Consider the following 25,528-nt stretch of genomic DNA (forward strand, 5'->3'; position numbering starts at 1 on the left):
GTACTTATTGCTAATGTACTTTGTTAGCTTTAAGTCTGAGGAAGTAGCAGTTTCTAGTGTTAACTGGAGAATGATGGAGACATTTAACATACTTCAAACAGATTAATGTAATGAGCATAATAACTTGTCTTCCATTTGTTTCTGTTTAGTAGTAATCCTTGTGAATTTACTTACAGATTGCCTGTGGCTATGCACACACACTAGCACTAACAGATGAGGGTTTGCTCTATTCCTGGGGAGCTAACACTTACGGGCAGCTGGGAACCAGCAATAAAAGTAACCAGCTAAGTCCCATACAGATCATGATGGAAAAAGAAAGGTAATGCTGCTGCTGCTACCATATTTCTATACTGGTTTTTGTGAGCATGCATTATGCAGTTAGTAAGTAGTCCTAGAAGGGTGTGTCTTTACGAATACTTGTTCCAATTGGTTAATCTTGTACTACGCCATACTCTTATCCAATTTTTTTTTCCTTTAAATTCTGGAATGGGATGCCCTTGGTATGTGTAGTGGCTCCTATGCTAACCTTTGAAAGTATATATATTCCTTACATACCTTTCACAGAGATGTAATGGACAAGGAGGCCAAATGTTAATTTCAACAAGCCATTGCACCAATGACCTCTTTAATCAAAACATTTGGATTATATGTGCCAACTTGTTATACTGATGCCTAATAAAAAAAAGAAAAAACAAAAAAAACCCTGCTTAACCCCCCCGCCCCAGTTCAAACCCCTTGCGAGCGGCTCAAGCTCACCCTCACCCCCAGCTCTGGCACCGGATCACCACCACTCACACGTGGCCCCACTTCTAACCCCCCACCCCACCCCGCATACAGCTCTGGCTCAAACCACCCAGCTCCAGTTCAACCCCACCTCCATGCATGGCCTTAGTTCAACAGTACCTGCCTCCCCCAGCCCCCAATGTTCCAGCTCAGCACCCAAGCACAGCTCCAGCTCACCACCCCCATGCATGGATCTAGCTCAACCCTCCCCTCCCACAGTTCAGCTGCCCCCTCTCCCAACATATTTGTGAAGGAATTCTTCAGTTGGTGAAGGAGAACACTCATGGGGGGAAAAGATCAGAATGGAGGTTTTATTTTTTTTCTTAAATAGTGGTTCAAGTGAGGTGCATGGAGACCTTAATGTCAGAACTGATCATCTTCAGGCATGAGATCTAAAAAAAATTGAATTTCCAAGATGTGAAGCAGATAATGCCTTGCTAATGTTAAAGTGGGGTAAAATGTTCCAGGAAAAAGCAAGTTATGGTGCTAGGTTTAGATGAATCTACCCTCCCTTACTGAACTTACCTGACTAGTTTTTCTTGGAGTCATTGCCCTCGTTATGTGGGTGTTTTTTTTTTTAACCCCCCCCTTGTGGGATACATTTTAATGCATGTTGGTCTTGTTGCCTGTACATACTAGCCAATATGGCATCTGTGCCAAATGCTACTAATACAGTAAAACCCTTACTTATGTGATTTTTTGACTTGCATTAATCCAAATAACACACAAGTCAAAATCGTGAGTGGTGAGGAGCTGGGAACCAGGTGGCAGCCTGACTCCCGGTTCTCCTCCACTTTCAGGAGCCAAGAACCAGGCAGCTTCTGGCTCCCTGCCACTCGTGGGAGCCAGGAAGCTGACCAATGCAGCAGCACTGGACAGTTTCCCAACTCTCACTAGGAGGGCAGTCAGGAGCCAGGAAACTGACTGGTGCTGCTGCACCTCAAAGACTGCTCTGCTCAGTTTCCCGACTCCCTGAACTTGCGTGAAATTTGATTTGCACGTGGTTGCCGGGAATACAACCCTACGTGTAACTCGGGGGTTTGCTGTATAGGCTGCCAGTAGATCCTGTTGAAAGGGAGTGCTATACTGTCCTGAAGAATAAGTATGGCACATAGTTGAATTTGGATTGCACATCGAGGGTGAAGCTTAAAGGAGTCCAAGGTTACCTGGAAATGCAGCCTTGAGGGAAAGAATTAGGGTGCAGGTGTCCACCCGATAAAGGACCTCTGTTAATCGGAAAGAGAGAAGTTTGTTTGCTTGGTGCCCTGCAAGACACAGCGCGTCTTTGACCAGAGGAACGTGTGTTCTAGAACATGGGCACAGATGAGGCGAGACAAAAAATAAGGTAGGGTCAATGTTGAAGTCCAGTTATAAAAACAAGTAACTGAGGCCACGGTGCAGTTGTGCATGGATTTGAAGGCTAGGAATGGTTGTGACCTCATTAGGTGAAGGAGAGTTCATAAGGAATTTTCTTTATAATGTTGAGAGAGTCTGCTGTCAGTGGTTGGGCTCTGATGGGCTGTGCTGGTAGAGGTGAGATTACAGTAGTGGCATGGGGGGCAGGTATCGGGGTAGTTGTGTTAGTGTGCATCTACAAAAACAACGAGAAGTCCTGTGACACCTTATAGACTAACATATTTTGGAGCATAAGCTCTCATCGGCAAAGACCAACTTCATCAGAGGCATTTAAGAGGGGAATTAATTCGAGCAGTGATATTTGAATAGGAAGAGGCAACATGCTGGTATACATGTTTTAACATGAGGGGAGTGGGGTGGGACATGAGGACACAGTTCTTATATTAAAACTATGGTACTTCTCTCCTAACTTTCCATTCTCTGGCATTGTTTGCGTATTGAATAGTGATTCTGACCGTGTCTTTGCAATTCTTTTAATGGGAATGTAGTTCTTCTCTGTTCATATATAACTACTTCAGACAACAGTTCAGGGATCATTTGAGCAAAGGGAGGACAGAACAGGTAACTGTACAGCTGCAGTTCTTTAAAACTCTGTAGTTTTTACTATATAATACTTCTGTTTTTTTAAAGAATGTGGTTATTGAAGAATGTGTATTATTGTAAATATTCTGTCAAATTGTTGTGGTGGGTGGGAACTAAATATAACATGTGATACCAAAAATATAGGCATGTTTTACAGCAGGCTAAATATCAGAGCTCATCCAAAGAGGGACAGGCAGATTCTTTTAATTAAGTATTTTTAAGTACTTGCTTCGAAGGACATTTTCACTGCACTGGTAATATTTGATAAAATGCTCTTTTGAAGCTATGTCCTGGAACAAGCACTGTTAATTGAGGAATAGTTTTCCAGGCTGATTCTCAAATCTAGTTACAAAATATAAATGTAGTAGATTTCTTCACGTTTGTGCTTAGTTTTTGCTTGTGTGTTGTAATATCCGAAGCACCTATTCATTTTAGAAATCTCTGCCTGTTGTGGGTGGAAGTATGACAAATGTTGCTTGAAAGGCTTGACTGTCATTTTCTGGAAATGTCACTAATCTGATACTGCATTTGCTTATTTCTCTGTAACTTAATACTGAATGTGATTATGTGAAGGTTCTTCAGTTCTGTTCCAGTTAATAACCATTAAAAGAAAATGTCAGACTACACAGAGTACTTTCTGCTTTTCCCACAAACACAATGAGGTTGTCTTCAATTTTATGCTGCTTTCATTTTCTATATGTGTTGTAGACAAACTGTTATCTTCTGATTTTTTTTTTCCCCCCCCAACCCTCTCCCCCTGCCATTCATAGGGTTGTAGAGGTTGCAGCCTGCCACTCTTCTCACACGTCTGCTGCCAAGACCCAAGGAGGCCAGGTGTACATGTGGGGCCAGTGCCGTGGCCAGTCTGTTATTCTTCCTCACCTCACTCACTTCACTTGCACTGATGATGTGTTTGCTTGCTTTTCTACTCCTGCTGTGATGTGGCGCCTCCTCTCAGTAGGTAAGAGCAAGCTCGGACTTGTTACACAGTGAAAAAGCCAACAAATGTGATGCTTGTCAAACAGGTTTCCTTTTCATTTAAGAACATTTAAACCTTGTGAAAATGTGCTTTCTTATTAGAATCTGTATGATATATTGGGGCAATAGCTCCACTATAGCTAAAGGTGAAACCAGCTTACTGTTTAGGATCAATTGGTTAAGTGTTTTAAAATCTACGTCATGTGCACTTAACTGCAGTATACACCATTGAATTGCTAGAAATCCACCGTGAAAAGAATAGAATAGACCACTGTGATTCTCTGCTTACATGAATAACAACTCTCTGCAAGGAAACAGTCTGTTTCCTTTGGGTGCATATGCACTTCTCTGATGCTATCGGCCATTGGCAATCTGCTGCCAGTAATCCCTACATCAATCAGCATACCTGTCACTGGTGCAGTGAAGGGCAGTTGGAGCACAGTCAGATGAATAAGGGAATAGCATTGTGGGGCACAATATACCACATGAAAGTAGCACTGGCTGAAACATACTTGCAGTATGTACCAGTGGAGCTCGCTCCTGTTTTTGGGAGTGGGCAGAGTTAAGGTTACAAACTCGTAGTTCTTTGCAGTGCCCCAAGTCACTAAAAGCTTGTGATACTACTGATTGTTCGTTTTTTATAGGTAAATTGGGGACTCATCACAAATGCTGTTAATGAAGCACCTTTCACAAATACTAATGCATATTTTTTGTGTTTGTTTTAAAAAGTAATCTTTTTAAAGAGCAGCGTCAGCTTGGGTACCACAAGTTTATAATGCATGAAAGAAAACTTTTATCCTAGATGGGTCTGATTGTCCTGCCTGTCCTTGCACAAAGGTTAATCTGCATTTTCCAGCCCTTTGTAGGATCTGTCCAAATGCTGAGGGCACTCAGTTTGGGAGCTGGCTTAAGTGGGCAATTTTTTAATTTTCCAAAATGAGTGGGGAGAAGTACTGTGTCCTTGGTAGCAGTTACGAGACTGTTTATTTGTATCAGCCTCTCTTTTCATGATACACTTAACGGGTGTTTGTGTTCTTATAATTGGCTTATAAAATGAGTGCTGGCAACACTGATCCACAGTCGTGGTTACCAGCGTAGATCTGCCAGACATTTACTTCTTGAACATCGCGTGAACTCACTTTTTTTTTTTCTGTGTTGATTAGCCAGTTTACTTAAGCCGCTCTGTAAATTTGTTATTAGGCAGAATATATTTTGTTTTAAAACAATTGTTTGCTTGTTTGTTTTGTTTAGAACATGAAGACTCCTTAACAGTAGCTGAGTCTTTGAAGAAAGAGTTTGATAGTCCAGAAACCTCAGACCTAAAATTCCGCGTAGATGGAAAATACATCCATGTTCATAAAGCTGTTCTAAAAATCAGGTAGTGGTCATGCTTCCTGGCTTCTTGGTCAGCAGTTCCTCCACTGCATAGAGAGTAACCAGCTAATTTGCTCTCTGAGGTCCATCTGCAATACAGTCAAAAGTGAATGTGTACTTATACTTTTAAAGACTATTCACAAATATTGAAATTGAAATTGTTCAAGCTTGCATTTTGATGGCTTGGAAGGATGGGCTTGACACAGTTAACACAAAAAGATGTTTAGAAGTGCTAGGTTTTGTCTGAATCAATGTGTTGATGCCTTTTATTTTTCATGGGTCAATAGATGTCCTGGAAATATTTCAGGTTGTATCACCTTGTTTGTATAAGATCTGGTTAACTAAGGTAAGTCACTAAATAGTTAATGGCACTGACTTTAAATACATATGAACAAGACACACTTAGGCTGAGATTACACTACGAGGTAAATTTGATATACGATAAAATCAAATACACTCATCCCTCACTCTGAGCACAGTGGTTTCCAACTTTGTGCTTGTAGGCGAAAACTCATAAGAGGGGCACTAAATTCTCATTAAAATACAGGTAAAAGTTTGATTGGTTCCTAGAGCTCGGCAAAGAAGGGGCAGCAGGTGGCGCTGCCTTTGAAAGGTAAGTGAACCTGGGGAAGGGAGTTGGAGAAGGCTAAAGCCTGGGGGCAGTTTGGGTCCATGAGTGGGAGGGAGAGTTAAAACCTGGTGGCTGGTTGGACCCATGGGGTGGGTTGGAGGGTTCAGGCTGTTGAAGGTTGGGTGTGTGGTTGGCGGGGAGGTCAGGCTGTGGCAGGTTAGGTCTACTGGACTGGTGGGGAAGGGGAGGTGGGTCAGGCTGCCGGGGGGCCAGCCTGTGGGGCTGTCATGGGGGTTAAGGCTGCTGCAGGTTGCAGATGTGGGGTTGGCATGGGGTCAGGCTGCTGTGGGGCTGGGCTGCAGGGCTGGTGGGGGTGGGGCAGCTGGCGATCAGGCTGCAGTAGGGCCAGCAGAGGTGGGGGATCAGGCAAATTCCTGTACTTCCACAGGTTGCCAAAGAAGACATCACCCTCCTAAAACTAACAGATCTGGAGAAAGAACAGCTACTGCTGCTGTGTGACCAAAAACCTGGAAAATTTGCTAAAATGCTGTGTGGTGCCATGCCACCACATCGCTATCTGGTTGCCAGGTGTGGCACGGTGTGCTACTGTGAAAGCCTCAACAAGTCAGGCCTGCCCAAGAAACTTGTGGAAAAAAAATACAAGAGTGCCTGGCTGAAGCCTTTCAGGAGATCTCCAAAAAGGAGACGTGCTCCATCCCACGAAACATTCACATGGTGTTCGGAGGGGCACAGAAGCACAGCTGGCAAACCTGTACCTATGTAAAACCTTATAGCTATACCCACCCCCAACCGCTTCTAGCATGTATCCGAGCTGCTTGCTCCAGAGGGCTCAGGGACCGGCGTGGAGGGGTCTATGGTGAAGAGCTCTGGAGTGTCTGGAACAACTTCCTCTGTCCCCTGCTCATTGGTCCCTTCCTCCTCTCTATTGCTCTCTTCCTTTGGGCCACGCTGCTCCTCCATATTCAATACAGAATCCATACCAGAGCCTCCACAAGTATCGTAATTCAGTCTGGGCTCTGTGGTGGGGTTGTTCCCCATAAGCATGCAGAGCTGTTGATAATAGCAGCAGGTCTGCGGAGCCACTTCTGCCTGGTGCTTGGCTTCCCAGACTTTTTGATAGGCCTGCTGGAGTTCTTTAACCTTCACCCAGCACTGCATAGAGTCCCAGGAGTAATCTTGGGCTGTCATCTCGCACACCATCTGATCATAGATGGCTTCATTTCTCTTGGCCACTCAAAGTCACTTTGCCACCAACTGCTCTCCTCAAATGGCAATGAGATCCAGAATCTCCTGGTGGGTCCAATCTGGGGCTCTCTTGCGAGCCTGGGAAGTCCTAGTCAGATCACTACCCTGAGTGTTGATTGCAGTACAAGGCTACCGATAATCACTATCTGTGCGGTGTGATGGCTACTGTTGCGATGCAATGTGATGGGCAAAGGGATTTTTTTCATAATGGACAGCCTTTTTATTTGCAGGGCTGGGCTGCTAAATTCCAATTCAAATCTTCATTCAAATTCAATCCAGACTTCACAGGCTTACTTTGACCTTCTTCCTGCACACCTGACAGCAGCGCACAATTAAGCGGCCGTACTTGGAGGGTCACTGTGTTGCTTTGTGGGATACATGTGGGACACTTCTGGAAGCTGACAAATTTGAATTGAGGACATTGTGCTTCCACACAAGCCTTGATTCAAGATTTTAAATTTTGAGATAGACATTATATCCGTTCTGTAATATCTGTATTCTATAATCAGCATTATGGCTCAATAAGTTTGAGTTAACAGTATTATGTGTGAGGACAGTCACGTTTTAATATCGAGCTGAAGCCTTGAAGTTTGAATTTATCTCGTACTGTAGATGCAGCCTTAGAGGAAAAAAAGGTAACTTATGGGTATGAGAATGTTAAATACTAAATTTAAGAAGGGATGGAACCAAAATGCCTGTTCTTAACATCTGAGTTTATCAGTATCAAGACTTCACAGTTGGGTATTTAATTGTATTTGTATTTACGTATTTTAATTTACTGTAGAGAAAATGTGGGGCAGCTTTATTTCAGATGTCCTCTAATGCAGTGTTCATGTAGCATGTATTTCATGGTATGCCAGATAAATGGTTTGCATTCCTCTTCTAGATGTGAACACTTCAGAACCATGTTCCAGTCATATTGGAATGAAGACATGAAGGACGTGATAGAAATAGACCAGTTTTCTTACCCAGTGTATCATGCCTTCCTTGAGTATCTATATACAGACAGTGTTGATCTGCCACCTGAAGATGCTATAGGTAGCTCAGCCTTCTTTGTCCAAATTACATGATAAATTCAGTGTCGTAATAAATGGGCGAAAACGGGGAAATAAATGATGCATGCATGGTTTTAAGACCCGCAGAGGATCAATTTTAATGATGCTTTCTTTAGTTGTACTTTAAAAATAGACTCTAACGACTTGCTATGGAAATAGTGCTCTGTATCTGTGACTAAACTGAGCAGAAGGTACAGAGTAAAAGGTAGAGGGAGGTGTTTAGATTTCTGTTCTGAAGAAAGCATTCGGATGGTTTGCTAAATTGAATCAATTATGCTTTGAAATTACTTGAATCAAAAATTCAGACCATGCAGTGAGGTAAGTTTTACCCAGTACAATGGACAAGCTCTGAGTTAAACTCTACCTTATGTAGTAACAGGTTTTCACTTAATACTTGCCTGTTCTATTACCAGAGCCCCTATCTTACAAGCACTTGCACATGTCATGTCAGTGGGACCACTTGTGATTAGGGATAAGCTCCAGTGTAACTGTTAGTGGGATGCGGCTTAAAAGTGGCAGGGAGGGCCTCTTGTATGTCAATGAGGCTGATTTTTCTGAGGAACACACAATTTAATGTGTATATATGATGATGTGTTTTGTGTATGTTTATGCTGCAGCTGGGAGTGCAATTCCCAGCTTGAGTTGGTACGGGCATGCATTAACTGCTCAAGCCTGCACGCCAATAATAGCACTATAGACAGTGTGGCCCCAGGCGGCAGCTTGGTTTTGTTCAATCCTTGGCTTATAAGTGAGTGATTAGTCTGGTTCACCACCCACTCAGCAATGTCTGCACTGCTATTTGTAGTGTACTAGTTCAAGCCCTGCTAGCTCTTGTCAACCTGGACTGGGCAGCAGACTCTCAGCTGAAGGGTAAAATGTAGCTATGCTTCACACTTAGAATGGAAGTACAGTTTGCGCTTGCCTTCATACTATAAAAGCTGAGATTAGAAGTGGCTAATATAATGGCATTTTAATTTCAGGACTCTTGGATTTGGCTACATCTTACTGTGAAAACAGATTGAAAAAACTGTGTCAGCACATTATCAAGAGAGGAATTACTGTGGAAAATGCATTTTCATTGCTCTCTGCTGCGGTGAGATATGATGCAGAGGTAAACTTCTAAAGATTAAACTCACTAAATAGCCTACCTCTTTTTTGACCAGAACCATGGAGCACAGGAGACAGCTTTTTTTTAAAACTGTAGAAGTAGATCTCCATTTTGACTGAGGGGAAAATTGCTCGTTGTGCTAAAAATTTGAACAATAGGGTTCTGGTGCTGTTCCCTGGAATTGTAGCATTCTGTTGGGTTTGAAAGCCATATCTTTCTATTGAACTTGTAGCAGACAAGTGAACTAGCACTTTATATATGCACAAGGATTATTTTAATGAACTCACCAAGTGTGGTATAACATAACTCTTACATTGTCTAGTTCATGGTAGCCATTTTATGCTATATTGCCTAGTGTCATAATGCATCACTCCATGTTATCTGGCAAAAAATTCTGTGCTGAAAGCTTTTCATCTAGAGGTTGAAAATATTGTCTTGCAAATAAAGGGCAGGCTTCAGAAAGAAAGCAAAATCTGGAGAGTCTAAAGGTCCTGCTGATTGGTTTTATAACACTAATCTTTGTTTAATATGTTTAAATATGTACAGTTTTTAAAATCCTTGTCATCTGTTTAGGATTTTTCTTGTAATGTAACATGGCTGGACATGGCTGCATCTGAGAACTTTGTTAATATAGCTGCTTAGAAGTAGGTGACATAGTCAGTGCCAGATGGACCTGTTTGCCCCCTCTTGATTTACGCTTGGATATAGATGTAGCTATCAGAGTTTTGGTGCCATGGAACTTTGATTATCTTGTACTCGTGGTAGCTTGATTTAAATTTAAAGTAATTTTAATCAACAATGTAAATCAGCAGCAGGAAACTTTGATTAAATCATGAATTTTAATCTTGTTTTGCATTTGTACTTTAGTTTTTTCCTAAAGAAGTTGAGTCTGACAGGTTGGTAACTATTAAACGTTTTGTTGCTAATCAACACATCCTTTACACAAGATGTGGTGTTACTTTCTGCTAACCAGGAGGTCGGTCTCTCTCTCCTCTCTTCCCCCCCCCCCCCCCAACCATCTAAGAAATTACAGAGCTTAAAATAACTCTATTAAATCTTAATGTTTGCATTTTTATTGTTCTTTACATATTTAGTAGACCTTTTATTCAGCTGTTTTTGTTTGTCATGACTTGTGTCAAGTTGGATTTGTTTGGGAGTGGGAATGCAATTAGAAGGCACAAAAACTGTCATTTAAAATTGTATTCATTAGTTAAGTGAAGCTATCTTAAATGTTAAATGCATGAGTGGGGGAAAGTTTTTGCATTTTAAACATAGATTCATTCAACAAAGGAAGTATCTGTAGTTCGTGAAGTGGACAGTTCTTCTAGTGACCATTTCCTTCAAGATTTTAGAATTAGTAGAACTCAGCCTCTCTCACCTAGTTTTTAATCTTTCAGCATATGGCTTCTGAGGGCACAAACAATGATTTAGAAGTTGAGTAAGTGACGTAGCCACTCCCATGGCAATTCCTATTCATATATTGGAAATAAAAACAGTTTCTCCTGTTTTTTTTTCAGCTCCCAATCAGTGTCTTAGTTTTGAAATAACTAGGCATTGAGCTGAATTAGTTGAACAAATTAAAATGAAAAAAAATCCCTCTGTCTGGAATTCTTCACTGCTGTCAAAGATGATTTAGTACTTCAGCAAACTTTTCACAGATGTTTAGCCAGTGACTTCTCCCAGTTCACTGGTTTGGCTTTCTTTAAAATTTTGATAGCAAATATGTACTGCTTTAATATTTGTATTCAAGTTAAAATTACTTTAATAGACTATATTGTGTAGGATTTTAATATAGGCTGTCATAATGCTTTCAAAATAAGCCTCTAAGTTAAATTTAAATTTTTGATTTAAATATTGACTTAAATTTTTTTTCTCCCTATACTTAAACTACATTTTTCCTTTTGTGTAATACGTATTTCTTTAAAATGTAGGAACCAGAGTGCTCTGTTCTGGAAATAGAAAGTCAGCTGTGTCTGAGTATTCATACTTCAAACATTGTACACATCTGGAATGCCATGTCAGTATTTTTTGATTACTGAACCAATAAATATAGTGAAATTAAGCTTATCATGGAGCCAGATAACTGAACTATGAAGTCAGACGTGGTATATGAAGGGGATATGCAAATGACACTTGTCTCATCATGAAGTAGTAACTATTTTGGTGTTTAATCAGATCAGTTGGCAGATTACTGTGAAAGGGTCTGCAGGTCCTCAAGGTATTTGCATCTTGATTTCTTTTGGCCTTTATTTACTCAGACTAGCTTTTGTTACCAAATGTGCAATTTTTCCTGAGTTGAATACATTTCTATAAGCTGTTCACTTATCAAAGGCTACATGTTGTTTCATAGAGCTTCTAGTATTTGCTTTTTTCTCTGTAGCAGCCAAAACGCACATACATTTTCATTTGAAGTTGTGCTTATCTCAAAGCTTACCTGCAATTTTTTCAACCATTGAAGTTCTCACACCATTTGCTACTTACAAAATCTTTTTGGTGTGGAAATAATAGACACAATATAAAGCTTTTTATTTTAAATGGAAGGTTATCTATTGTGATTACACAGAGGCAGATGTGACCTCCATGAATGTCTGGCTTGGAGGTAAAATCCTGCAGAATGTGTTTTTCATGTACCTTTATGGTTCTCCCTTTTTAAAGAGTAAGAAGTTACTCTGCTGTAGTATGAATATTCTGCCTTTTGCTAATTGAGGTTTGTGTACCGAGTCTACCATATAGAGTGACAGGTGTATAGGTTAAACCAAAGAAAAATAGAAGGCACTGTACTGTGGTTCTGAGCTTTTCTCGGGCATTTACAACTTATAGAAGACAGATTTTTTTTTTAAGTGTCTCCAGCATCTATAATGTGTCAATTAAAACTGCATCATTTATTTAAAATACTTCTGTATCCTGACATTTTACACTCTTCAGTACTAAGGTACAGTGTGTTTCTCTGGGATTAATTATTCGCTGAATCATAATGGTCAGAGTTACATTGGTGGTCCAGTTTGTCCCTGCAACTAACTAATCACTGGAAGAATCTTGTGCCTCTATCATTTGTCACAATATATACACACACCAAAGTTTTACTTTGATCCAGTGTACAAATATGACTTATTTAATTTTTCTGCTGAATTCTAAACTTTCCAGTCTCTTCGTGTAATGATATTGCTTGTATTTTTGTTACTCTTAATTGGAGTATGGGAATCTTATTAATAAAGTACTGTAATTCAATAAATGTGTATGTGATGTAGTTTTATTTAAAATCCATTTAATACATTTGTTGTGAAAACTTCACATTTATGTCCATCCTTTCATAAGCCTGTAACTTATTACACGGACATGACACAAAACAAGCCAAGACATGCACATAGCTCTAGAGATCCTGTGCTTACAGCAGTGCATTTTCTGCATTCCTGAGTCAAGAAAACGAAGGAATCTTGTCCATAGGATAAGGTGGGGCAGCTGCTACAGGTCCCATGCTTTTGGGGGCCGTGCAATGGCCTCCCCAGCCCTCCTGTGGACAGGGGTAGGATTGCCTGGGGCAGGCAGTGAATGGCAGCAGCAGGGGGTCACTTCCTCCGGCCCTCCCCACCCTCCCTATGCAGCGTGAAAGGCAGTCTGCTCTGCTCTGCCGTGGCCTCCCAGCATGCTGAGCCATGCTTCTCTGCAGGCAAGTGGAAGGACTCCACTCCCAGCCACCCAGGGCGAAGCAGTGCTCAGTGGGATGGGAGGGCATGGTGGTGGAGCACTGCCTGTGGGATGGAGGTGGAAAGGGAGGCCGAGGGGAAAGTGACACTCTGCAGCTGCTGCTGCTGCTGTTCACTTGCCCTCTGCCCCGGGTGATCCCTGGCCTGGGCTAGTCAGGATGGGAGCAGAATGGAGAAGAGGAAGGGCATGTGGTGTGGGAGTTGTGGGTTGCCCAGGGCCCTGAGGTGGTGGGGGTGCCCCAAGCCTCGCCCTTGCTTCCTCAGGATGGCCCTGCAAGAAAGGTTGACTTTGTGTCAGTGAGCTAACTCTTCATACTTGCCAAAAGTGCTTCACCTAATCCCAAGTGCATATTGTTGGCTAGATTGTCTCTTTAAAACAGTATTGCATTCAGTAGACTGGATACTGAAGTAAGACTAGATGGAGTCTGTCATGTTATTGTTCTACTCCTTAGGGGAGATAAATGTAGCATGAAAGGATCTGGCCCGCTTAACTCCTTTATCTAATCTGGCAACATTTGGGGTTTATGGCTGACTTTGTTGGCTGTAGAATTACATACTCTGTACGTAATATTAATACCATGTGGGTGCAATGTGAGACTTGTTTGAGGTACTCCTTGATCTTTAGACGAAAGGCAGTGTATGAACAGTTTGGCTGTGGGCCAGACTTTAGCAGAATGTAGAATTAAAGAACGGGACTTAGGCTGCCTTGTGCCCAATATGTTCCTGCTAAATATTTCTGCATGGACTTCATAGATGTCTTTTTAAAAGTCTCTATCTAGATATATTATGCTGTAGTCAGGTTTTTCTGTAAACCAGTGCAGCATGGTTCCATTAGCTAAACCAGTGCAGCTTTGTATTTTGAACAGGCTTTTATATGGAAATGGAAAAACTGGGGTACTGGTTTTCAAAGATGGCTTTTACTCATCTTTCCCTTAGCTCTTATTTCTATCCTGGATGCTTCCTCTGAAATAGCTAAAACTAGTGCTTTTTTTTTTTTTCTGCTAATACTTGCCGATACAGAATACTGGTATTTCAGCAGCCCTCGTTGCGGGATTGGGTGGGGTAGGGAACCGGCTGAGTACTAGCTCCTCTTTTTGTGCAAAAAAGGCATTGGCTAAAACCAACACTCTTGACTAGGTTAGGAGGAAACTTTTGAGGTAAGATGAGGAAGTTCCATCTGTCTTTAGTAGAATATGCTAGTTTGAATAGTATGTGAGTTCTCAAACTGAGTTGTAAATATGCTTGGAAGAGTCATGAACATCATCTTTTTTTATGGCTAGTTTTGGAGGATTTATTTTCTGTTGCAATATAGGGCATGGTATGGAAAAATTTGAGAACAGCTGGGATAATGCTCCTTAATGTAATCTTTTTACATAAATCTCTAATCTGTGTTTAATTCCAGTGTAATTACAAAAGACGTATAAAAACAATTTGTGCCTGGTTCTAAATGGTTTCTTACAGTGTAACCAAAGCTAATAAAAAGGCTTTTTTGTTTTGTTTTGTGTCTAGGATTTAGAAGAATTCTGCTTTAAGTTTTGTGTCAATCATTTGACGGAAGTGACACAGACGGCAGCATTTTGGCAAATGGATGGCCCCCTGCTAAAGGAATTCATTGCTAAAGCCAGTAAATGTGGAGCCTTTAAGAACTGAAAGACATGGCTGTAAGTTTTGGATGATGCAGGGTTATAATAGTCACAGTTGGTTTGCTGTATTCATGTGTAAGAGGCTTGCATGACCCTGCAGGTAAAGAAAAACGAAACAAGCCCTATTTGCATAATACTGGCAGTATGAATCTTTATCCAGAAGCTGCAGCAAAATGTTCTGTGTGCTGTATCCATGCCTTAAAAAAAAAAAAAAAAAAAAAAAAAAAGTGAACTGCTATTGCAAGAGTCACAAGTCAGCCGGTTAACATTTCACTCTTCACATTGCTGTTTTTTGAGTCTACTGTACTTCTGAAGTGGGGAAAAATTTGAAGCAAGAGGATGAGGATTAATTATTTGGTGCCAGGAATTGGGATTTCCTGACTTAATCGATTGAGACCTCCAGAAAGTTGCAGCATAGGTTGAACTGAGCCATTGAAGTGTTTCATGTAAATGGCAGTGCTGTAGAATTACCCAGAAAGAACAAACAGGACAGATTTCTTTGTATTGTGGTTGCATGACTGTGAATTTGTAACAAATTTTGCTATGTATAAATCAAATGTATTCAAGGCTTAGAGAACTGCAAAAAAATATCTCTACAAAATATGCTGAGATGATTTACTAATTAAGTTGGAAGTAAAGCTGCCCTTTGAGGATACCTTGACCTGTACATGGCAGCATAAAGCCTAGCTGTTCAAACATTTATTTATAATAATCATTGAAAGACTTATTGCCTGGTTTTGAGGACTTAATTAAGCTATCCTAAATAAAAGGGGAGAGGAAAATGTTGAAAAGGGTTTGGTTTTGGGTTTGGTGTTTTGTTTTTTTTTTTTTTTTTGCGCCTTGGAGAATTGTATAACAACTTCAAAATGGCATGCAATAAAATTTACTTTTTTTTTTTTTTTTTTTTTTTTTTTTACTTATTCACTGTAAACTTTTGACTTGAGAGATATGTCATCTCATTTATCACCACAGAATAAAGTTACTAAGAGTGTGGCAAATATGTATTGGCAGAATCCCATCCCAAACCAGCAGAGTTACACCTGTAATCCATATTTCAGGAAATAGCAAAGAATTTATTCAAGAATTTACTTGACCTTTTAATATAAGATGTCTTTCTCAAATTCAGTTTCATGACAATCTTATGAGTCTTAAGTGTTTGTTTGGGAAGAGTGTAGACAATAAGGGATGCTAAATAATTAAAAATAGGACTGAGGCACCCATGGTCGCACAAGAATACAGCAAAGACGAATCAAAGTTCAGAAATCCAAATTTCAATGTTTTAATCACAGACCCATCCTTTGTCTGAATTATGACAACTCTCTTCTATAGTGTTGGAGAGATTTGGTATTCCTGGTTTCATCATTACTATTTTAAAGAATCTTGGGCACCTGATATTTTGCCTTGTCATGTCTTCTAAAGTAATGAATTTTGATAGCAGTTGCCACCAGCGGTGGGGAGAGGTCAGTTCACCTCCTGCCGGTCTCTGGTTTGGGAGCTTTCGCCTGTCTCTGCCTGCCATGACCATCGCTACCACCTTCAAGGGTGTGGACCCCAATGGCAGGAACAGCTCCAGGGAACTGTCCCCTGCAGGGGGAGGTTCCAATTTCTCATTGGGCTTTGATTTGCCAAAAGAGTAGCCTGTGCGAAGGAACAAAATGGCATCCAATATCTTTGTTCCTTCTGAAGAGAATCCACTTTCTAAGGCTGACTGAACAGGGGTCATGCCCAGAGGTGTCAGAAGATTCTGAGCCACAAAGAAGAAACTTTGGATGAAAGTTTGGATGAAAACTGTGTGGACTTTGTAGATCCAAAGGGTAGGGAAAGTGGCGAAACATCGAGGCTGATGTGGAAGCTGCTCCTGGCCAGAGTGCAGAAAAACCCTGCCTGCTACACCTGTTCCTAGCCCAGTAGCACCAGTCCTTCACCATCCAGGAGAAACCCACCTCGTGGAAAGTCCAGCTTAGTCCTCTGTTAAACCTGTTTCTTTCTGACTGTTTTGAACTTGTCTGTTTCTCTTTCCCCCCTGCCCCCACATTCTCCATGCTTGTGAACTGCACAACTTGAGCCTGACTGTACGTGCCAAATTTCTTTCATTAAAAAGCAGCACTTTATGTACTGTCATTGTGATATTTTTTTGGAAGAGGTGCCAGATGATTCGAAAAAGACAAATGTAGTGCCCATCTTTAATTCCCTGGATTGTCCTTCTTTCTTTTTTTATAGACCAGCCAGCCTCACCTCAGTCCCCAGAAAAATCATGAATGGGATGCTCAAGGAATCCATTTTGGAGCACTTGGAAGAGGGGAAAATGATCAAGAGTAGTCAGCATGGATTCACCATGGGCAAGTCGTGCCTGACCAATCTGATTAGCTTCTCTGATGAAGTAACAGCCTGTGTAGACATGGGGAAGTCAATGGATGTGGTATACCTTGACTTTAGCAAAGCTTTTGATACAGTCTCCCACAATATTCCCACAAATATGGGTTGGATAAGTAGACTGTAAGATGGGTAGAAAACTGGCTCAACAAACTGGCCCAAAGGATAGTGGTCAATGGCCCAGTGTCTGGTTGGTGGTTGGCGCCAAGTGGAGTGCCCCAAGGATCAGTTCTAGGTCTAGTATTATCCTTCATCTTTATTAATGACCTGGATGAGGGGATGGATTGCACCCTCAGCAAATTTGCAGATGATACTAAGGTAGGGGGTCAGGTAGATATATTGCGGGGTAGGGATACAGTCCAGAGTGACCTAGACAAATTGGAGGATTGGGCCAAAGGAAATCTGAGGTTCAGTAAGGACAAGTGCAGAGTCCTGCACTTGGGATGGAAGAATCCCAAGCACTGTTACAGTCTGCAGACTGACTGGTTAAGTAGCAGTGCAGCAGAAAAGGACCTGGGGATTACAGTGGATGAGAGGCTGGACATGAGTCAACAGTGTGCCTTTGTAGCCAAGAAGGCTAATGGCATATTGGGGTGCATTAGGAGAAGCATTTCTAGCAGATCTAGAGAAGTTATTCCCCTCTACTCGGCTCTGGTGTGGCCTCATCTGGAATGTTGCCTCCAGTTTTGGGGCCCCCAGTATAAAAAGGATGTGGAAGCATTGGAGAAGGTTCAGGAGAGGGCAAAAAAAATGATTAGGGTTCTGGACTACGTGACCTATGAGGAGAGGCTGAGAGATTTTGGGCTTATGTAGTTTGCAGTAGAGAAGACTGAGGGGCAATTTGATAGCAGTCTTCCCCTTTCTGAAAGGGGGTCTAAAGAGGATGGAGAGAGACTAGTCTCAGTGGTGACCGATGACAGAACAAGGAGCAATGGTCTGAAGTTACAGAGAGAGAGGTGTAGCTTGGATATTAGGAAAAACTATTTCACGAGGAGAGTGGCGAAGGACTGGAATGCATTACCAAGAGAGATGGTGGAATCTCCATCCCTAGAGGTTTATAAGTCCCATCTTGACGTAGTCATGGCTGAGATGTTTTGGATGGGATTGATCCTGCCTTCCAGCCCTAGAATTCTATGGTTCTATAATAAGTTCCTCCAGGTATTTATTTTGCAAACCAAAAGCAAAACAAACAGTTCAGAGAATCCATGTAAGTCATAGTACTATAAAGAGTTGATTTGGGCAGGGCAAAGATGGAAATAATTCGTTCTCTATAAAGGATATTGCTTTCAAGTTTTAGTCAATAGTGCAGATTTCTTTTCTATTATAAAACATGAAAGGTAGTGGTAATGTGACTTAGCGTGGTCTTTGCTGCAAAATTACTTCAATATACCTCTGTCACTCGGGTATGAATAAACCACACCCCTAGGCAATGTAGTTATACTGATCTAAGTACCAATGTAGACATAAGCTGCCACCTCCCATGGAGGGAGCATTAAGACCTCAGAAGAGCTCTCTCCTGTTAATTTAGAAAGTCTTCATTAGGACAACAGCACTGCAACTATGCCACTGTAATTTGAGATTGCAATTTATTTAGGTCTGTTGAAGCTTTGTCTTAATTTTTCCCCATGTAGGACAAATTTGTACCCCCATTAACACTGCGGGTTTTTCTTCCCACTCTATTAGCTATTATGCATACAAAGTTTGAATCTGTTTCTGCCAAAAGTGTGCAAACCCAATTAGTTCAATCAACAGAGGCTCATGCTTTTAGAATATTGTGTCCTGTTCTGGGCACCATTTTCAAGAAAGATTTGGAGAAGGTCCAAAGAAGAGCAGCAAAAAATAAGTCTAGAAAACATGACCAACCAAGGAAGATTCAACTTCTGGGACTCTTCCCTGAAATGTAAGAAGTTGCTGCCTTAGGAGTCAAGATGAGTTTTCAGCTCTTGTAGAGGAAGGCAAAGGCATCGCCACAGGCAGCCTAATCCGTGGCTTTGGCTCTGGCTATGTGGAGGAGCTTGTGCTTGCAGTCAGAGGTCCAGCAAGCTTTGCAGGACCTGTCTTTTGAGGGAGTGTTGCTTTTTTTCTGATCACAGGGACTCCAAACTTCAGGGTGGCCCTTGAGTCCTTAAACTGTGAATTCTCTGGGCTTTTGAACTCCATCCATAATGAGGGAGGCAGGCTAGGCCACAGTAGACATCTTGTTTCTTCCCTCCCCGTGTTCCTCAAGACTACAGCAGGAGCAACAGAAGGAAACTCTATCCACAGCCTTCCTTTGGATGTGCATCTGCACCCTATGCACACTCATGGGGTCAAAAGAGGCTTTTTGATGAGATGCGTGGGGACAAAATACCAGGATGACTTATGAGTCCAAATTCCCCAGTTTTTATGAACCGGCTATCCTGCTTCTATGGGGTGTGGTCCCGTATGACCTGAGACCACTGGGTGCTATGCACAGGAGCACTAGGGTATGCCTTTCAGGTTTTTCGTTCGCCTTTCAACCTACCCATATCTTCTTCAGGGACCCTTTTTCATGAGCAACTTTTAGCCCAAGAGGTGAAGTCACTCTTTGTGGTGGAAGCAGTGGAGGAGGTTCTGACAGAGCTAAGTGGCCACAGATTCCACTGAAGTTATTTCCTAATCCTGAAGGCCAGTGGTGGTCTGAGATGGATTCTATACTTGTGACATCTCAAATTCATGAAGAAACTGAAGTTGCACCTGGTCTCCATCATTCCATCCTTGGATCCTGGGGACTGTCCTCAACCTAAAGGGCATGTATTGTTACAAAGACTTATTTTCCATGTTGTGTTTCAGGGACCTGGAAGGGTCTTCCGATTTGCCATGAATCTTGTGTTCCACCTGTTTATGGTGCTCCTGTTCAGTCTCTTGTCACAGAATCACAGGGCTGGAAGGGACCTCAGAAGGTCATCTAGTCCAGCCCCCTGCTTCAAGCAGGATCAACCCCCACTGTCATCCCAGCCAGGACCTTGTCCAGTTGGAACTTAAAAACCTCAAGGGATGGAGAATCTACCACCTCTCTAGGCAACGCATTCCCATGCTTCACCACCTGCCTGGTGAAGTACTTTTTCCTAATAGCTAACCTACACCTCTCCCTCTTCAACTTCAGACCATTACTCCTTGTTCTGCCATCTGACACCACTGAGAACAGTTTCTCACCCTCCTTTTTAGAGCTCCCCTTCAGGAAGTTGAAGGCTGCTGTTAAATCACCTCTGTCTTCTCTTCTGTAAACTAAACAAGCCCAAATCCCTCAGCCTATCCTCCATAGGTCTTGTGCTCCAGTCCCTTAATCACTTTTGTTGCCCTTTGCTGAACCTGCTCCAGCAAATCCACATCCTTTTTATACTGGGGGGGGGGGCCCCAAAACTCCACACAATATTCCAGGTGTGGCCTCACCAGTGCCCAATAAAGAGGAATAACTACTTCTCTAGATCTGCTCGAAATGCTCCTCCTAGTGCACCCTAGTATGCCATTAGCCTTCTTGGCTACAAGGGCACACTGTTTACTCCTATCCAGAATTTCATCCACCATAACCCCTAGGTCCTTTTCCATCATACTAATGCTGAGCCAGTCAGTCCCCAGCCTGAAACAATGCTTGGAATTCTTCCACCCCCGGTGCAGGACTCTACACTTCTCCTCCTTATTGAACCGCATCAGATTTCTTTTGACCCAGTCCTCCAATTTATCCAGGTCCCTCTGGATTCTCTCTACCCTCCAATGAATCTACCTCTCCCGCTAGTTTTGTGTCATCCGCAAACTTGCTGAGGGTGCAGTCCAGTCCCTCATCCAGATCATTAATAAAAATGTTGAATAACACCGGTCCCAGAACTGAGCCTTGTGGCACTCTGCTTGAAACAGACCGCCATCCAGATATTGAGCCATTGACCACTACCCGTTGGGCCCGACCATCAAGCCAGCTTTCTATCCATCTTATAGTCCAAGGATCCAATCCGTATTTCCTTAACTTATGGGCAAGAATGTTGTGGGAGACCATATCAAAAGCCTTGCTGAAGTCAAGGTGTATCACATCCACTGACTTACCCATGTCCACAGAGCTTGTTACCTCATCCTAGAAGCTAATCAGATTAGTCAGGCAGGACTTGCCAACATGGATTCACCAGGGGCTACTTTTGATCACTTTCCCCTCTTCCAAGTGTTCCAAAATGGATTCCTTGAGGAGTCCCTCCGTTATTTTCCCAGGGATTGAGGTAAGGCTGACGGGTCTATAGTTCCCTGGATTGTCCTTCTTTCTTTTTTTAAAGATGGGCACTACGTTTGCCTTCTTCCAGTCATCCAGTATCTCCCCTGATCTCCAAGAGTCTTCAAAGATAGTGGCCAAAGGTTCAGCAATGACCTCCGCCAATTCCCTCCAGTACCCTGGGGTGCATTAAATCCAGACCCATGGACTTGTGCACATCTAGTTTTTCTAGATACCTCAGAACTTGTTTCTTCGCCACAGATAGCTGCCCTCCACCTTCCCATACTGCATTGTCTAGGACCGTCATGTGGAAGTTGACTTTGTCCGTGAAGACTGAGGCAAAAAAAGCATTGAGTACTTCTGCTTTTCCTGTATCATCTGTCACTAGGTTACCTCCCTCATCCAGTAATGGCCCCACACCTTCTCTGATAACCTGTTTTATTGTTCACGTGCCTGTAGAAACCCATCTTGTTGCTCTTCACATCCCTTGCCAGCTGCAGTTCCAATTGTGCTTTCACTTTCCTGATAACTGCCTGGCATTCTCCAGCCGTATGTTTATACTCCTCCTTAGTCAACTGTCCACGTTTCCATTTCCTGTATGCAGCCTTTTTTGAATTTAAGATGACTAAGGATTTCCCTGTTTAAGCCAAGCTGGTTGCCCACCATGTTTGCATTTCTTACTATGCAGTGGGATGGTTTGTTCCTGTGCCTTCAGTAAGACTTCTTTAAAATACTGCCACTTCTCTTCAACTGTTTTTCCCCCTTCATCTTCGTTTCCCAAGGGATCCTGTTCGTCTGTTCTCTCAGGGAGTCAAAGTCAGCTCTTCTGAAATCAAGGGTCTGTATGTTACTCCTCACCTTTCTTACTTTTGTCCAGATCATGAAATCTACGATCTCATGGTCACTGCAGCCCAGGTTCCCTCCCACTTCTATTTCTTCCCTGTTTGTGAGCAGCATGTCAAGTTGCGCACGACCCCTTCAGCACTTGTACCAAGAAGTTATCCCCAACATTCTCCAAAAACTTCCTGGATTGTCTGTGTGCTGATGTATTGGTCTCCCAACAAATGTCTGGATGATTAAAGTCTCCCATGAGAACCAGGGCCTGTTATTTGGAAGCTTCACTTAGCTGCCTGAAGAAAGAAAGCCTCATCTTTCTCATCTCCCTGATCTGGTGGTCTATAACAGACACAAACTACAACATCACCTCTGTTACTTCCACCTCTAAGCTTAGCCCAAAGACACTCAACTGGATTTTTCTCCTTCCTCATACTGGAGCTCTGAGCAATCATACTGTTCCCTCACACAGAGCGCAACTCCTCCTCCTTTTCTCCCCGTCTGTCCTTCCTAAACAATTGATAACCTTTCATGACCACTCTCCAGTTATGCGAATCGTCCCACCAAGTCTCCATTATTCCAGCGACCTCATGCTTGTTTGACTGTGCCAGGGCCTCTGATTCTTCCTGTTTGTTCCCCAGGCTTCTGGCATTAGTGTACAAGCATCTTAGAGAAGGGGCCAATTGCCCCACTTTCTCCTCTTCACCTAGGAAACCCACTTGATTGTTCCCGCCTCTTTCCCCGCTTACCTCAGGGCTTGTCACCTTCCCCCGACAAACCTAGTTTAAAGCCCTCCTCACTAGATTTGCAAGCCTGCCTGCAAAGATGCTCTTTTTCCTCTTTTAGTGAGGTGGATCCCGTCTCTTCTCAGCAATCCCTGTTCACAAAACAGAATCCCATGGTCAAAGAAACCAAATCCTTCCCTGCTGTGCCCCTCAGGTGTTCACTAAACGTACGGCAGTCATCGCAGCCATTCTCCAGGAGTGGTTGCTGTCGGTGTACTTGACAAACTAACATAGGATATGTCTGTATTAACGGGGAGATCCACCCATTCATGGTCTATCCTCCGGCATTCAATTTTGTGTGTCTGGTAAAGATGCACAAAATCGATCTCTCTGGGATTGGCAGTTGACCCACTGTACTCCTCCTCTGGCCAGGCATAAGGGAAGTTGACAGGAGAAACATGTCCCCACTGACGGAGGTCAATGGGAAGACCTGCCAGTTGACTGCAGATGCATTGATTCTAGCTGCACAGTTGCCCTAGCTAGAATTGCATATCTGCCATTGACTTAAGATCTAGTGTAGATCAAGCCATAGTCATTACAGTTCCTCCATTGGTGATTACTTTCCTTGAACCACGGCTACATGCACTAGTGGTGTGCGCAGGAGTCCCTTTCTCAGGACCACAACCTTCAGTGTTGCTTGTCACAGACACTATGGCATGAACCGGGTGGGAAATAAGCTCCTGTGAGGTCCCTGCAGACACAGAGCTCTTGTTGCAAATTGGTATCATTTCAAAGCGATTTTGTCTGGCCTGCCAGGCATTCTAACTACAGTCAGCTGTGTGGCACTCCTTACAGACAGCACAAAACTATCAATAGACAGGTCAGAGCACGTTCTTCTCACCTGTGCATGAAAATATTTTGCTTATGGGAATTTTGCATAACCCATACGATTTGCCTAAAGACTTCCTATCTGCCAGGTTCTCAGAACAAACTAGTTGATCATCTTAACAGGTATTTCTCCCATCCCCATGGGTGGTCCATCTGCCCACTGAGCCTATAAATAATTTTCCAGGAGTGGGAAACTTCACAAATCTATTTGCAACAAAGTGAAACAGGAATGTCTCCAATTCTGCTCTTTCCTGGGCCATAGTCCAGAATAGCTGGCAGATACCTTTCTCTTGCTCTGGATGGGTTGTATGTTGTATGCATTTCCACCCATTTCTTTCAGACACAACGTCTTGCTTAGGAACAGCTGGGACAAGTCATCCTGATAAGTAGCCATAGCCTGGTCATGCCAGCACCGGTTCAAGTAATTTTTGAACCTGTCAGTAGAAACACCAATCTGACTACTTCAGTTTCTAGACCTGCTGTCCTAGAACAATGGTCACTTGTATCACCTGAACGTTGAGTTCCTACATCTCACTGCCTGAAAGTTCCATCATTGTACCCTTGAGCTAGCATGCTCAGGGCTGTTTTTTTTTGTTTTGTTTTTTTTTTTGTTTTTAAAAAGGATGCAGAGAGCTATCAATCGGAATTGTTTACAATGTAGATAGCAAAAAGGGAAAGGTTTGGTATCTGACCGGTGCAGACTGGTAGTTCACCCACAGTCAGCTGTGCCATTCATTCTGGACTGCTTGCTACTGTGAAGCAGCAGAGGCTATTGATGTCATCTACTAGGGTCTGGCTGGCTGCAGTTCTGGTGTTCCACCCATTGGTAAATAGCTATTTTTGCAAACCTGATCTGCAGTCAGTTTCCCAAGGGCCATGACAGGCTGTAACCCTAGGTACTTCAGCCAATCCCAGCCTGGGGTCTAAACCTGCCATTGTCCTAGGCTCAGATTCCAATTTCGAGCTACTGGCAACATATTCACCTTCCACCTCAAACAAAGCAAAGGACTTCCTAGTGGCCGCTACTTCAGCCAGAAAGGTCTTGGTGATCAGAACCTCCATAAATAATGTCCTCCAAGGAAAAGGTCCAGCTACATTTTCACCCAGCCCTTCTCCCAATGGTAGTGTCACAATTCCATAATAATCAGCTTCCTTCCAGTCTTCTAAGCATGCAGATTTTGTAAACAGACAAGAGGAGAGGCATCACCTGTTAGATGTCACATGCACTAGCCTTCTACCAAGAATTAAAGCACTTCAGAAACCAACTCAAATTTTTGTGGCCGTTGCAGGTCTTCATCTGTCAGCCCAGAGAATTTTGTCATGGACCATGTCCTGTATCTGCACATGCTACAACCTGGTCCATCTCCCTAGGCCATCCTTGACAGCACACTCCACAAAAGCATAAACATCTTCAGTGGTGTTTGCTGCACAGGTCTCTGTCCAGCTGGAACATGGTCTTCAGTCCATCCTCTTGTATTTCACTCACCAGGCTAGACATAACGTTGTGTCTAGTGGAGAGGTGCTACAGTCTGGCTGTCAGTGAACTCTGAACCTTCCCCTACATCTGCATAAGAGTCATCTAGCTGGGAATGGACATGAGCAAGCTCTCAAAGGGGTAGGGGAGGGAACCCTGTTACCCTTTCATAAATAATGTTCACCAAGGTGTGTTGCTTATGTCCATTCCAAACATTCCTTCTCTCGTGTGCTCCACCCCCCCCGCCCCAAAAAAAAACAAAAAACCCACCTATCTCTGCCCAGTTAACAAACAAAAAGGAACTAAGGTGTGAGCAGGCCCTATATACTGGTGCTACCACAGCACATCTCCAGGGGGCACCAGAACTGACCTATGATACTGAGGGAAAACTCTCCAAGAGCGGTACTTGAGCGCTCACACCTACAGTGGAAAGGACCTGCGCAACACATCTCAAACTAGGTATAGAAGATTAACAGCTGTTTTCTCTGTCAGTGTTGTCAGTCGGGTCTTGTGTACACTGCAGCTAGAAATTTGGCTCCAG

The 25,528-nt window shown here is 42.8% G+C and overlaps 1 protein-coding gene and 1 pseudogene across 9 annotated transcripts in view; both read left to right on the top strand.

Moving 5' to 3' along the window:
* The window catches only part of RCBTB1 (RCC1 and BTB domain containing protein 1), a 58,897-nt gene that overhangs the window by 19,179 nt on the left and 14,190 nt on the right, over positions 1-25,528 (top strand). For 8 of the 9 annotated variants that reach the window (XR_012644503.1, XR_012644504.1, XM_074987701.1 and 5 more), the window contains exons 7-12: positions 177-319; positions 3,552-3,742; positions 5,011-5,137; positions 7,857-8,008; positions 9,006-9,136; positions 14,347-14,498. Coding sequence is in view for 7 of the 9 variants with exons in the window: in XM_074987701.1 (XP_074843802.1) it covers positions 177-319; positions 3,552-3,742; positions 5,011-5,137; positions 7,857-8,008; positions 9,006-9,136; positions 14,347-14,487 (885 nt within the window). In the remaining 2 variants the exon portion in view is untranslated. The remainder of the gene's footprint in view (positions 1-176; positions 320-3,551; positions 3,743-5,010; positions 5,138-7,856; positions 8,009-9,005; positions 9,137-14,346; positions 14,499-25,528) is intronic. The other variant, XM_074987719.1, reaches the window with a different exon arrangement.
* LOC142009523 (jupiter microtubule associated homolog 1 pseudogene) lies at positions 14,493-16,578 on the top strand (annotated as a pseudogene).

This window comes from Carettochelys insculpta, chromosome 1, assembly GCF_033958435.1.
Source record: "Carettochelys insculpta isolate YL-2023 chromosome 1, ASM3395843v1, whole genome shotgun sequence".
NCBI lineage: Eukaryota > Metazoa > Chordata > Testudines > Carettochelyidae > Carettochelys > Carettochelys insculpta.